The sequence below is a fragment of the Emys orbicularis genome, chromosome 1 (assembly GCF_028017835.1).
Source record: "Emys orbicularis isolate rEmyOrb1 chromosome 1, rEmyOrb1.hap1, whole genome shotgun sequence".
Taxonomy (NCBI): domain Eukaryota; kingdom Metazoa; phylum Chordata; order Testudines; family Emydidae; genus Emys; species Emys orbicularis.
The window spans coordinates 199,307,202-199,322,213 of NC_088683.1; the positions used below are offsets into that span (position 1 = coordinate 199,307,202).

The window sequence follows — 15,012 nt, forward strand, 5'->3', positions numbered from 1 at the left end:
TTAAACTATAAATTTGTAAGTAGAAAAACATACTGTGGGTCACTGAGCGTATCAGGTGTTTCTTTCAGAAGGTGATCTTGTAGCATCTAGATAAAATACACGAGAACATATTTTTTCATAGGTGAAAGTTAACCACAAGCTATAAGTTAGTCACGTGCAAGTAAGCACTAAATAATGAAGCTTCAACACCCCTCTGATGCAGGCAGCTAGTTATTAGGCACATTTTACAAATGAGGAAACCAAGGTAAAGACAGTTGAATTGACCAACCCAGGTCATATGAGACAATGGCAGAGCCAGGGTCAGAACTTTGGTTTCCTGACTCCTAGTCCCATGATCTGACCACAGTTAGACCATACAGCCACTATTCTGACAGCAAGTAGTCCCATATCTCCAGAATTAAAAAAAAAAAAAAAAATTAAAAACTCTATATCAAGGCTTTGTAATCACAAACCATCAATCTTATAATCTAATTTTTCCATACTTCAAATGGCTCTGCTCCAGACATAGATTTCCTAGTGTATATACATCTTGCACAGCACAAGGTACAACCACGCTTTCGGAAATTGGTCCAGACTACTACTGCAGTTAAACCAGTTCAGCTGAACATTTTGCCAGCATCTGTTGTCAGTGACAGGTAAGTGCTGTTTGGAACACACTTGGTGACTGAGCATCATCTGCTGTGCATATGGAAATGCATAGCAAAGAAATTAGTTCCTATACATCCACATAGCTCTACAGACCCATGCAAACTCAGAGTGTATGAAAAATTAAGGGAGATATTGGGGAATGTATCCTCGTCTCAATCTCCATTAGCATTAATAGGAGTTTCAGTTGAGAAGAGAGTATACCTTTCTGAATGCAAATGCAAAGAATGCATGAGTTAACATTTGCAAGAAAAAAAATCCTTCTCTCTTCATTAAATGATGACAACTACTTGCATAAAGCTTTAAGGACATAGTATTCTCTAAACTCACATTCAGAACTTCTTCTTTACAAAATGCTACGGCTTCAGGTTGTTTACTTGAAGGGAAAGCTGTCTCAAATGCCATTTTAGCTGCCGATGCTGCAGGGGAGTAAGTATCACACTTAGCAATCAGCCAGTATCCCATGATACTTTTTAAATAAGGAGCCAAGTGTTTCTTTACTTTAAGAATAAGTTGCTCAAAAGCTTGCTGTGTTGCTTCTCGAACACGGCGGTCATGATCCTGTTTTAAAATAAAGATTTTTTAAAAGAAATACATTCTCTGATACCAAGAATACCAAAACACAAATTCTTTTGCTCTGCTATCATGTCCCAACTTTCCCCACTCAAAACAAAAAGTTGTCTGTATTCAGTTGTATGGTTTCAAATTGAGTCCTTATACCCCAAACCTAAAGGCTTATATTCACTAATCCCCCATCCTTTTCATCAATGAAATGAAACAATATTAGTCATAAACAATGCAAAACATTTCAGTTAATAATATCTAGAAGTAAAGTCTTAAGAACTAATAATTGATTTGGGGCATATATCTTCTAACTTTTAGGATTAATTGTTGATCATGCAAGTAATCCTGTTGATTCAGTGACTTTAATGGGACCATTAGCTTGAGTACAGATTGCAGAATCCAATCTTCATCATAGGAATGCCCTTCAATTTCTTAAATAACCTTTCTATATTAACAGTATTGTCATCAAAGAGAGTGGGGATGGGAAATAGAGGAATCATATCTTAAAATAACTTTGAATCATCTATGACAAGAGAAGTGAGTTTGAGAATTTCTGTGATTTTTTTTAGATGCTGCAATACAGACAAGAGAGACAAACCACTTTCAGTGCAATTTTGTTCAGAGCATATTTGTCTCTTTAGTTTAATCACCAAGGCTATATTACACTTTGCTTAGAACAGTTCTATTGATTAAGCTGCATTAGAGACATTAGTTACACCTCCATAAGTGTACAGCACTACACACCTTCCCAAAGGTTGAAGAGTATCCTAAAGATTACAAATACTTTGATGTAATATTAATACACTGGAATCCCTAAATGCAGACTATGGTCCTATTTTACCAACATAACCATGAACCGTACATCAAAGCAGCATACCACATAAAAGCTATAATCCCTTTGGATTCCATTAACTACTATGGATAGCATAAAATATACAATATATGACTGTATTTATATTGTATCCATGTCTAGATTTTTCCCTTAATGTTCAAAAAAGGTTAGAACAAGAAAAGGTAAATAGGAAACTGCCTTCAATTAAGAAACTTTTCTCATTAGCATAAAAACATCTGGGAGTCTGCATGAACCATGCATAATTGGATTTGTAAATCTCAAGCATTTGTTGGCACTGATATATTAGTAGATTTTTTATGTTCCATGGCTCCTAATAAGAATATAGGAATTTCTGAAACACATCAGAACAGACATCCATCTATTCCAGTATCCTACCTCCAATAGTGCCAGATGTTCCAGAGAAATATGCTAGAATTCTTATAAAGGACAATTATGGAGTAACCGATCCACAGGTGAAGTTTCTTCCCAACTCCTGTTGGAGAATTGTTTATGGCCTAAATCATGAGGCTTTATATTCTTTAAATTATTTATCCCATCTCATAGAACTGTGGATGTTCTCATTGTCCACATACATGCTTATGTAGTCAAAGAGCTTTCTTATGTTGAAACCTGAAGCTGAAAAACTTGGATAATGTTCATTTAAGATGCTAGTGATTAAAAGTTTCTATCCATAGAGCAGGCACAGCACAGGCATGAGCAATGAAAGCTTCCCCACGTTGCCCTGATGATGCGTCCCAACCACTTAGGACCAAGTGCTTTTCTCCGAGTTCTAACAGTTTTTTTTTAAAACTAGCCAACCCACAAAAATATACAATTAGATGTATCGATCTGATTGCCTTGTGGATTACCACAGAAACTGCCCAGAGCAATTTTATTTGTTGGTTTACTTCTGTCATAACCTAAGTCCTTTAATACTTACAAGTGAGATTTTACAGTAAATTCTTGGCCAGTAAGGAAGAACACCTTTAACAACTTCTGATTCTCTTTCCTTACACATCGCCCCAAACTCCTGCATAGCCTAAAATCAAAATACCAACAGTGTGGGATTAGAAAAATTGCAGGTGAATGTATATCTTGAAATTTACTAAATTTACCAACTACTGCCTGGTACTGTAATTCTCATGAAACTAGAAACTGGTTCACTTCTTGCAATTGGGTCTAAAAACTCTAGTTAACTGGAGTTGCTCTTGCAAATCCTCTTTGCATCAGAATCAGATGACAGACCTTTCTGAAGGTCTTCCAAAACATCTTTAAACTGCATACAATCAAAATCAAGCTTTTGAGGCATACAAAAAGTATTTCAAAGATGCTAAACAAATTACAGTATATGCTATGGAGTTTGCTAGCGTGAAAGTAACATTGATTATTTTAGTAGATTCCTTTCTAGCACTTTACACAAAAATATTCCCCTTCCCAAGCAAAATATCAAAAGAACCCTTGCACAAATGAATATTAGAACTAGATGTCTCAAATGTACGCTTGTTACATCCAACTTTGTCACAATTTTTTTTTAGATTCTATGGCTTAAACCATGATCTCACTGAAGTCAATGGGAGTTTTACCAATAACTTCAGTGGAACCAGGATTTCACCCTATAAACTTTCAAGTTATCTTTCTCTTAAAGGATGTTTAAAAAGTAAACTAAGGGATATAGGATACACATACTTTTAATTTTGTTATGACATCTCTTTTGGAGAGTTTTCGCAGCACCATTCGAAAATCAGCATCTACAAGGCTGTCTATTTCTTCTGCTCCTTGGACTGCAGGTACATATCCTAGATCACTCGGAGATGTTCCAAAGCCAATAAACCCAGGCACTGTCCCACGTTCCTTGGCAAGGAGCTCTGCAGCTCTGCCACTGCTGGAGGGCTGATATAAACAAGAGAGAGAAGTCAATTAATTATTCGTGTCCTTTTAAACCATTTTATTTCTTACTGAAATGTTGGTTTTGGAAACCGTTTTCATGCACAATCTAAATCATCACACTTGAAGAAATGACCCTGCGGGTTTGTGTCTTATAATTGATCTGCTGCTCCAAGGAAAAAGGTTCACATTATATGCCTTATCATTAAGAAATTCTACCAGGGCTTTAAGTAGAGAAATCTGAAATGGTAATTTTATTTTTCAACCTTAGGTTCAATATTTTCATTAATTTTCACAATATAAAATTAACCCAAAGAGCAAAAAACAAACAAACCCCAAATCAGCAACAAATACAAAGGGGGCCAGAGAAGATTTAGGGGAATGGGGTACATCACAATGTCACATGACTTGAATTATTATTGAAAATGATTGCTTTTATTTAGTTTAGCTTCTCCTCTAACTTGTTCCAGTGAAGTTAATCCTGTGCTTATTTTAATCAGTGCCTCCCACTTCTTTAAGGCATTGAGACCAGATGTTCCAAAAAGATTGATGCTTTGAGGTGTTCCGTAGCAGATCTAGAGGTTCCAAATAGGACTGTCAAATGATTAAAAAAATTAATTGTGATTAATCACGAGATTAAAAAATATAATTGTGATTAGTCGCAGTTTTAGTCGCTCTATTAAACAATAATAGAATACCATTTATTTAAATATTTTGGATATTTTCTACATTTTCAAATATATTGATTTTAGTTACAACACAGAATAAAAAATGTACAGCGCTCACTTTATAGTATTTTTTATTACAGATACTTGCACTGTAAAAAAGATCAAAGAAATAGTATTTTTCAATTCACCTGATACAAGTACTGTAGTGCAATCTATCATGAAGGTGCACCTTGCAAACGTAGATTATTATTTTTTGGTTACATAACTGCAAAACAATGTAAAACTTTGGAGCCTACAAGTCCACTCAGTCCTACTTTTTGTTCAGCCAATCACTAAGACAAACAAGTTTGTTTACATTTATGGGAGATAATGCTGCCCACTTCTTATTTACAATGTCACCTGTTAGTGAGAACACATGTTTGCATAGAACGGTTGTAGCCGAAGTTAAATGGTATTTACATGCCAGATATGTTAACATTCATATGCCCCTTCATGCTTCGGCCACCACTCCAGAGGACAGGCTTCCACACTGATGACGGGTTCTGCTTGATAATGATCCAAAACAGTGTGGACTGACGCGCATTTATTTTCATCATCTGAGTCAGATGCCACTAGCAGAAGGTTGATTTTCTTTTTTGGTGGTTCTGGTTCTGTAGTTTCTACATCAAAGTGTTGCTCTTTTAAGACTTCTGACAGCATGTTCCACACCTCATGCTTCTCAGATTTTGGAAGGCACTTCAGATTCTTAAAGCTTGGGTCGAGTGCTGTAGTTATCTTTAGAAATCTCACATTAGTACCTTCTTTGTGTTTTGTCACATCTGCAGTGAAAGTGTTCTTAAATCAAACAACAAGTGCTGGGTTGTCATCGAAAACTGCTAGAACATGAAATATATGGCAGAATGTGGTAAAACCATAGAGCAGGAGACATATAATTCTCCCCCAAGGAGGTCAGTCACAAATTTAATTAAGGCTTTTTTTTTTTTTTTTTTTTAACAAGGGTCATCAGTGAACACTGTACACTTTGTATTTTGTGTTGTAACTGAAATCAATATATTTTAAAAGGTAGAAAAACATCCAAAAATATTTTTCATAAATTTCAGTTGGTATTCTATTATTGTTTAACAGGACAATTAAAACTGTGATGAATCACAATTAATTTTTTTAATCAAATTAGTTTATTTTGAGTTAATCACTTGAGTGAACTGCAATTAATTAACAGCCCTTGTTCCTAAGGTTCAGCAAAAGTGTAACAAAGTATCAGTTAACTTTCACAAGTTGTTGGTGTTTTCTTTTAAAAAAACAAAAAACAAATAACAATAGAAATGTTGTGATCATTAGGCATAAAATTACTACAGACATGGTGGCTAAGCTACACTTGATGTGGCCACCATAACTTTGAACTGAGTAATTTCTGTGAATTTAAAATCTGTCATAATGATGCATTTCCCAGCGTTCCTTTGTCTTCCCTAATATAAACACATAGCAGTGTGTACATATTAAAAAAAAAACCTACCCAAACTAAACATTACACTGCACACACAATTCTTCCCCTGGGAAGAGAATGAACAAACCACACATGGCAGATGTCACATCACTTCTGGATTGCACTCAGGTCCAGATCCACAGAGGTATTTAGGTAAAGCCCTGTGCAGATACAAAATTTGTATCCACATCCGATCCGCAAACATGGTCCACGGATATCCGCAGATTTGCAGTGCTCTACATCTAAAATTTGGATCTGCATTCATTCACAATCCACAAACATGGTCCGTCGATATCTGCAGATATAAAGTGGATATCTACAGATTTGCAGGGTTCTATATCTAGGCTCCTACCTTCCACTGAAACTAAATACCTCTGTGGATCTTGGCCTCAGATACCATGCTGATGTGGCACTAGAAGAGCCTACACAGAACAGAAGCTGAAAACTTGTACATTTAAAATAAATTAAGTGTAATTACAGATACTACATTAGTTCAAGACCCATGCCAATTTGTGATCACATCTTTCTCTTCTTAAAAGAAGTCTCTTACCCACAGCTGTCTGAAAAGGCCTGCACAAGCAACAGAGGAAATGAGGTCATGAGCCCACAGACGTTTATGCACATACTTAACTTCGCATATGACTAGCCCCAATGAAAAGTCACCATCTTACACCAGGCAATCATGCTAGTCCTGCCAGTTCTACTAGCAGACAAGAATCCACCTATGGAGATGACAGGCGCCTGAAGGCAGTGCTGTATTTCAGGATGGTCACATTGCTTGCTGAGTCTCTGCAAGCTGCATCCCCAATTTAAATATAAAAGGGTTTTCTACCTGCTTCGTTTTACACCGGTTGGCTGCAGGTCATGGTCCCCATGTGAATTAACAAAAAAGTGAGAGCAGGCATACAAATTTGGGTAACCAATTATTTCCTTGTGGACGATAACAGACTTTAGAGCAGTGGTTCTCAACATGAGGCCCGTGGGCCACTTGCGGCCCAATCAGCAACCAGAGGTGGCCCATGTGACATCCTCAGGGCCATACAGCTAGTATATATATTGTGTGGATATATGGCCCATGTAACACATAGAGAGATGCATATGCAGCCCACAATGGTAAATAGGTTGAGAACCACTGCTTTAGAGTATGGCCTGTGAACCTGTGTAACATTTCAGATTATGGCCAGAAGGGACCTCTGATCTCCTGGCCTCCTAACACAGGCCACAGAATTCCACCCACCGACTCCTGCAAAGGAAGGAATTATTCCCTCAAGCATGTAAGCAAGCACTATTGCTCTTTAGACCAGACTACACTAGACATTTTTGGGGATGTAGCCATGTTGGCTAAGGATATGGTTTTTTGCAACATTGGTATATGACCAAAAGCCCTAGTGTAGCTGCGGTTGTCCCAGCATAAACATGTTTTTGTTAGTATGGTTTATTTCATTGGGGGTAATGGTTATGAACGACACCCAGAAAAGCACTTATTTGCCCATATACTGTGCATCACCACAGGCCGGGTTTGCCACTGGCGAACCTTTTCTAGCACAGCCCTGACCCTGGCAGCTTAGATTGGGCTGGGTAACACCTGTTAGGAAGTTCTCCAGTCTCAGGTGAGCAGGAGTGTCCCAGCCCACTGCTCTTCTCTTCCAAAGGACGATCACCCTGTGGGGCAGACCCCGGGCCCAGTGTCACTCCCAGGCACGCATGCCCCGTGGCTGTGGGGCTGGGACCCCATGGGCAGACCAGGGGAAGGGAAGGGGGTGACACCGCCGCTTTCCCCCCCAGGCCTAGACGTCCCCCACCGCACAGGCCGGGGAAGGGGCCAGTCAACCCCCTGCTCCTGGGGGTTGGAGGGGCCGCCGCCCGGACCGGGTGGACTCACCCGCACGTTGCCCTTAGTTCGCTGCTTGTTCTTCCCCCCCATGGCGGCGGCGGCGGCGGCGCAGCAGGAAGCGGCCGGAGTGGGACCCGCAGACAGCCGAGCCGAGCCGAGCCGGGCGGGGAGGAGCGGCCGGGGCGGGGGCGGCGCTTGCAGGCCGGGGAGCCTCCCCCCGGCGCGGAGGAGGGTGGGGACCGTGCCATGGCGGGGGGAGGGGAGATTCCGCTGCCTGCACCGCCCGCCCCACGCTGAGCCCGGAGCCCCCCTCGGGCTGGTGCCCCCAGACCCGCGGAGCCCGTGAGCCCTGGGGGCACCCCCCGCTTTCCCTGCCACAACAACGCGCCCCCGCGTCCGGGGAGGCTACCATGGTCTGGTCGCTTTTCCACCACCATCGCCAATGCCCGGCACTTGGAAAAGCAGGAGTCAGGCCCCCCAAATCATCAACTGCCTTAAAAATCACGAGGTTTTTTTTTTTTAACAAATAATAAATGTTAGGTTTTTATGTCCCGTCTGGATTTCATGCCTCTAGGGTACACTGGGTACACGTTTTTGCTTTTGTCCTTAATAATGAGGCCAGGGATAGAAATATTTTTTATTTATTGTTACGAAAATTGAGATTCCCATGAAATCACTTGATTCCAGGAACTGGGGCTTGAACAAAAAAACAACACATGCCACAAGATTTGGTAATACTGTTTTTCACAGATGTAGAATTTCCTTCACCAACATTGCACCTTCCCCAGCTGGCATTCAAGGTACAGGGTGCTGGCTGGCTGATTGCCACTGAGCCAGAGATGGCAGCTTGTCCATGATGTTACGGTGTGTGGACAGACAGCAGACTCCCATATCTGTCACACTTCATTAAGCTGCACACTTTACAATCCACTATTTGCCCTTCAATACATTTAAGCCTTCATATAGGGCTTGATCCAAAATCTACTGAAATTAATGAAAGTTCTTCAATTTACTTAAATGGGCCAATTATTGCACTTTAATTTAAATGGCAACCAAAGAGAGAAATCTGAAAGTACATACCGTAAAGCTTCCTAAAGTGTCATGACATAGCCTTTCAGAAGATAAATGCATGAAAGTACTTAAAACAGGAGTATGCACAAACGTACATTTTGATGTACGTGAAGTGCTTTTTTTTATTTTCAAAAACAAGACAGCTTGATATGATATTCCTTAAAAATAGTTACACACATCTATATTAGAATGATTGCAGAGGTCAGATAAATGGGAAATGAACATTTTTAGTAATTGCTGCTGTATCTTTGTGATAATTACATTAACATAGTTCCAAACTGAAATATCTTTTTAAACCATAGCTTCTACTAATATTTTTGAAAATACTGTAATTCCTTAGTACACTTTGGATAACTCTTTTAATCTTAAGTAAATCCATTCTAGTACAATTAAAGACCAATACTTTAGCAGGGTTCGAAAGAGGAAACAGAATTGTGTTGTGAGCTGAAATCAAATATCCACCACAAAAGCTGTCTCACCAATTTTTGCCTACATAAGAGATTTGAATGTCACCATCCATGACACTTAGTGTGTACTGCTTATTAAATGTACACAACTTTCAAAGTTCGTTACAATGTAGAATACTACCTTTAGGGAAAATAATAAAGAGTTAAGTCTTTTCTTATGAATTAATGTATATTAATTTATTGAAATCTGACACAAAATTATACAAAGTCTGATCCTGCAAATTCTCTCTCGTGTGTAGTTCTTATTCATATGATTTCTATTTAAGTCAGTGGGAGTAATTATATAAAAAAGAGTTTGCAAACTGTAAACTTTTGGGGGCAAGGACCGCCTTTTTGTTATGTACGTGGCTAGCTCAATGGGGCACCAATCCTGATCAAAGTTTTTAAACACTACTAAAATAGAAATAATAATAGAATTGAAATAATCAATTATAAACTTGTTAGGGCAACTAGTGTGTCTTTTCTGTGGGCCCCATCTTTCAAACCTTCTTTTCCTTGTGTGAGTAGTCCTTATTCATGTGACTAGTCCCACTGGCGTCAATAAAACTACTTGTATGAGTAAGGCTTTGGAGGATCTAAGCCTATCTTTATAAAGCACCATGTTCAACTGCACGTATTATAAGCAGCAAATATTAAATAAATGTTTTGGAATCAAAACATCTGCTGGTAGTGTATGTAAATACAGTGTTCAATAATGTAAAAGACAACATTTCTTTCCAGAGATGCCTGCTTAAAATAACTGTAATCATTGGAAAATCACACACCCATGTTTGCTTCCCTTCCCATTCCATATTTTACACACACACACATATAATCCCATGTCTATAATATGATGTGCTGTATCTCTGCCCAAAACTAACACTTTTCACAAACATCTGGATCTTTTTTACTATATTACATAGATATAATCAACTTCTCCAAGGTGAAGTTTTAATAATTCAGATTATAAATAGCATACAGCATCTCTCAAAAAGCTGTTGTTGGTTTATTGTTGTCGTTGTCTTTGTAATTAGCATCATATCTTTCCCTTAAAAATATCTTTATATTAAAGCATTCATATAGATCATTATTTAAAAGAATATTCGTTTTCATGGAAAACTGAATTCATCTTATAAAGGAGCAGTAATCATTCCCCTCACTGATCAACTATTTCAGAGGGGAAAAGAATAATTTATCCAAGACTGTCACATAATTTTTTCAAGTTCATTGATTGGATCCTTGCTGATCTAACATCCTTCAACTCCAAAGTACATCTGAAAAACATCAGCACACCCCTTTTCATCTAAAAAATGATAGAGCTGCCCCAGATCCATATGATTTCCTCTGGTACCATGTGCATCAAATACTTTTTCTTCAAAAGATGAGAATTTTCTTTGTTTCTGCATCTCAGCATGTGACCCATCCAGAGAAATATCCTCTCTATGGCGAATTAAAATTCTCCGCCATGTTAATCTTCTGACTCTGAAAACAATTAGGGAAATATGAATCCATAAAATGTAGCACATTTTATAAAATGTTATGAAGCAGATTATGAAAGGAGGAGAATCGACAAATTTCAATTGTGTAGATACCTGGGATACACATTATAGCTCATTAGCCAATCAGTCAAACAAACATATACATACCTGCAAACATTCCTAAAACCAGAGCATTGTTTCTTTACAGAACAGAACAGTCAATAAAGTTGGGATTTAAATATAACTACACACCTCCACCTTGTCTGTGCGAGGAATTTCCTTACCCTTTTTCTTTATTACTAAATGGGCAGAGCTGAACCAGGTCTACACTACACGAAAATACAAATGATACAAGCAATATAAAAAATATTAACGAGACTGGTGGTACAGCATACTCTTGCTACACAGCTGACGTAGAGCTGACGGGGGAGGCAAGAAGAAAAACACTGCATGCACTAGTCAAAGAGAACCCCTTGCTGGCTAATTTATGGCCCTGATGGCTATAAGAAGTGGCAGAAGGTGGGAGGTGTAAATGTATTGTGATAAAATATAAAACATATACTTTTCATAGACAAGATGTTGATTTTACCAGTACTACGAGTTGCCCACCTTCTGACCAAATGTACAGAACCACAACATAACAAGCACAATATTCTAACCACCAATGTTACTTAAAAGCAAAATATAGTATATAAAAAGCAAACCTTGACCAGAATTCTTCACAAGTACTCTGTGGGCCTTCTACACAAATGACACCTGGTTTCCCAGGCATGCTAAACCCCGACAGAGCGAGCTCCTTAGACCAATCAACAATATTCTTTCTTTTATGCTTGTTGTAGATGTGATGACTATAGATCCATAATCTAGTGAAAATGACTTCTTCTGACTGCATAGTCCTCAATGTCATCACTGAGGAAGATGAAAGCTCCTTATCGATATAAGCAGCTGCATGATCTTTAACCCATTCTCTTGCATTTAATACACAGACCTCACCACTGCAGTTTCTCTTCAAGTATGTTTTTAGATCTGTGTTCAGCTGAATCTGCTGTGATCGGCTTATTGATGGTGACCTAAGGAAAAAATATTAACACATCTTGTTAGCATATCTTTTTTAAAAGGTAGGGAAATCAAAATGTCTAAAAACTCTATTATGTTGTTAGTTTAGAACTGGTACAAAAGCATTTTGTTTGGCTAAAACATTTAAGTTAATATTTCCTAAGAAAATCCCATTTTAGCCTTTAAAGAGCTAGCTGCAGATTTTATATATAGCACTATATAGCTGTAAATTTTAAACAGGAAAAGCCCAGATGAGAATTTATGATGGCCACTGCAGTATTGTTCTGAGATATACAATGTAACAGAAACAAACAAAAATACTAAAACAGAAATAATGCAGGTCAGTGAGTAACAATATTCTGCCAAGCAGAAGGATGAGATTTATTAAACAACCGTTCACTTCTGAAGTTAGAACCAACTGGAAGCATTGTCACTATGGACTATGGCCCAGATCCTCAAAGGTATTTAGGAACCTAACTCCCACTGAAATATCTTTGGGAATCTGAGCCTATGTTCCTTACTTGGACACTGGTCCTGTAAAATGATCAACGCTGGAAGACCATCACTGTGCCCGCATGGAGCCACAATAATTTCACTGTACTGGGAGCTAGCACTCCTATGTTCTATTCTCAGCTCTGTCACTCACCTGCTGCATGACCCTGAGCAAGCCACTTCACCACTTTGCATCACTGTTTCCCTTCCCACCCTTTGTCTGTCGTGTTTATTTAGACTGTGTGCTCTTTGGGGCTGTCTCTTGCTATTATTTATTGATCTAGTAAATTTTAGCTTTTAGTTCCCTGTCTAGAAATATGCAGTACCTGACAGTAATTTCTGGTAGAACAGCTGGGTAGTTAAGTGGTAAAGCACAGGATAAAGAAAGCATTACCTAAAAAAAAAGAAAAAGAAAAAAAAAAGGGCATTAAAATCTGATCTGAAATGTCTTTTTTTTCTTTTCTTTCAAAAATATGGCTACATTACCATAGTGGCATCAGCAACCTCTTGTTTTACATTCAGTATAAACTGAACTTTTGAAGATGGGATCTCTGATGTCTTATTATCAATATAATGTTTTAGTTCTGCTACAGCCAACTGGTCAGTCACAATAAACTCATCTTCATCAGGAAACATACTAGAAAGTAGGTCTAACTCAGAAAGTTGTACTTCAGCTTCTTCCAAATTAGTCATTTTGGCCATGTTTTAGCTGTTTCCTAAATAAAGAAATTAGGGGGGAAAATGAAAAGACAATTCTAATAGATACAAACACAAGTTTAAGGCCCAATCATGCAACTCTTATGTGAGTAATATTAATTCATATAAATCCCACCAAAATCAATGGGATTGCTCATAAGAGCTGATCAGCTAAGGGTTTGCAGGATGGGGCCAATATAGAAATGGTGTCTGAAATCTTGGCCCTATTTAAATCAATGGGAACACTCATGACATCCCATTGATTTCAATAGGGCCAGGATTTCACCCTGTGTTTTCATTCAAATGTTTTTGGCTTACACAGTGTGATATGTTTTGAATTTCATCATTTGCATTGTTTTGGTATTTGCAGTGCTGGATAAGGCTATGCTTAGGGGTCTGTCCTTCCAATAATATGTGGAGAAATTAGGCATATAGTGCCAATTTAAGCATCAAAGTGAAGAAAAGTGGTCAGAAAAGTGATTGTAGAAATGGGACATTCTTGCTCATTGGATCTGCTCATTGTACATTCAAAGACATATTTACTGTATTGACAAAATCTTCTACAAGATTTTGCTAATATTAGCCCTGCAGAGCCAATATAGACATGGGAGAGTGTGATGAATTTTATTACGCCTTCCAACTTTACCAAATGGTTAACTAAATGCTAATTAGAGAAATGTTTACAAGTGATGATGCATGACCCAAAAGAATCTCTCTGGACTTTCATACCCCATAATGGGGTTTCCAGCACTGGCAGCTGTTATAATAAGCACTCCTAGGAGTGGAGGAAGCAGCCCCATTCTAGAAAGAAGAACAAATTACATTTTTTAATTTTAAAACACACACCACATCTCAAAAGTAGAACCATAGTCTATGCTAAGTCCACAGCAGTGTACTTGTAGCTGTGTCAGTCCCCAGATATTAAAGAGAGAAGGTGGGTGAGGTCGTATCTTTTATTGGACCAAACTTCTGTTGGTGAAAGAAACAAGCTTTCTGAGCGACACACACAGCTCTTCCTCAGGTCTGGGGAACAGCAAAACACAAGGGGGAACCGACTGTTTAGCATAAGTAGTTAGAGCGTCTGATAAGTGTCCAGGGGCCACTCTACCCCGAATGGTCCCTTAGCGAGACGCTGTAACTACTCAGGCGGACCAATCGGTCCCGCCGCGCGTGCAGCTGCCAGGCTGGGGCACCTTCCCCGGGCCGGAAGAAGCGCTCAGCTCTCACCAACCGAAGGTGCTCCAGAGAGAGTCGCTGCCTCCCCCATCATTTGAAAATCTGAGCTTTAAATCACCACGCTGGGCCCGGAACCCGCCCCGCAGCTCACACCGCGCAGCGCTATAGCTTCCCACGTAGCCGCAGCCCAGCACAGACCCTCCAGCTCACACCCCTCCGACTGCGCCTGCGCCCCCACCCTGGGCCGGGACGTATACAGGCCACTCCGCTATTGCGCATGCGCTGCGGGTCTTGCACTTCCTCATTCGCGGTCTCTCGCCGATTGACCTCAACCCCCCTCCAGTTTCCCACTATGCAACGCACCGGAAGTGATAAAGAGCCGTTCCCTCTAACAGCTCAGCCACGGGAAGAGGGCGGGAGCCGTAAAACTACGCTGAGCCGGAAATATGTGTCGTAAAACAACTCGCTTCACGACACTGGCAGGTGAGGGACTTAGGCTCAGTGAGTTCCTCTAGACTCCACCACGTTATTTACTCTCCCTTATCCCCCCACCAGTCTCTGAGTCACTTACTCTCCTGGCCTGAGCCGCCTCGTGTCCGCTCCCGGCCCGACTCTGCGCGGCTGGGCCTGTGGGGCTTTCCTACTGGTTCTGGTGGCTGTCCGTAACGGGTGGGAGGCGGGCTCAGA

The 15,012-nt window shown here is 39.6% G+C and overlaps 2 protein-coding genes across 7 annotated transcripts in view; both read right to left on the reverse strand.

Moving 5' to 3' along the window:
* LTN1 (listerin E3 ubiquitin protein ligase 1) overlaps positions 1 to 8,009 on the reverse strand; it is a 47,288-nt gene extending 39,279 nt beyond the window's left edge. The window contains exons 1-5 of one of the 2 annotated variants that reach the window (XM_065414176.1): positions 7,959 to 8,009; positions 3,728 to 3,931; positions 2,982 to 3,080; positions 976 to 1,206; positions 34 to 86 (exon numbers count right to left, since the gene is read on the reverse strand). In XM_065414176.1, coding sequence (XP_065270248.1) covers positions 34 to 86; positions 976 to 1,206; positions 2,982 to 3,080; positions 3,728 to 3,931; positions 7,959 to 8,000 — 629 coding nt within the window. In that variant the 5' untranslated portion in view covers positions 8,001 to 8,009. The remainder of the gene's footprint in view (positions 1 to 33; positions 87 to 975; positions 1,207 to 2,981; positions 3,081 to 3,727; positions 3,932 to 7,958) is intronic. The other variant, XM_065414170.1, reaches the window with a different exon arrangement.
* Positions 8,010 to 9,613: 1,604 nt separating this feature from the next.
* On the reverse strand, positions 9,614 to 14,940 carry RWDD2B (RWD domain containing 2B). 5 transcript variants are annotated; one of them, XM_065406499.1, is made up of 5 exons: positions 14,897 to 14,940; positions 12,940 to 13,169; positions 12,780 to 12,847; positions 11,610 to 11,975; positions 9,614 to 10,909 (listed from the first exon to the last, which is right to left on the reverse strand). In XM_065406499.1, the coding sequence occupies exons 2-5, from the start codon at positions 13,153 to 13,155 to the stop codon at positions 10,675 to 10,677; spliced, it is 885 nt and encodes a 294-aa protein (XP_065262571.1). In that variant the 5' UTR covers positions 13,156 to 13,169; positions 14,897 to 14,940; the 3' UTR covers positions 9,614 to 10,674. The 5 variants fall into 5 exon arrangements, with proteins under 5 accessions (XP_065262571.1, XP_065262562.1, XP_065262546.1 ...); XM_065406490.1 differs by lacking the exon at positions 14,897 to 14,940 and adding an exon at positions 14,477 to 14,527; XM_065406474.1 differs by lacking the exon at positions 14,897 to 14,940 and adding an exon at positions 14,381 to 14,527.
* Positions 14,941 to 15,012: the final 72 nt, after the last annotated feature.

Bases quoted from the DNA above. Each gene is read 5' to 3' on its own strand.
- RWDD2B (XM_065406499.1), bottom strand. From the start codon at position 13,155: ATGGCCAAAATGACTAATTTGGAAGAAGCTGAAGTACAACTTTCTGAG. The intron at 12,848-12,939 runs GTAATGTAGCCA...CTTTTTTTTTAG, and splicing joins AGGTTGCTGATGCCACTATG to GTAATGCTTTCTTTATCCTG. The intron at 10,910-11,609 runs GTTTGCTTTTTA...AATTGTTTTCAG, and splicing joins TGTGAAGAATTCTGGTCAAG to AGTCAGAAGATTAACATGGC.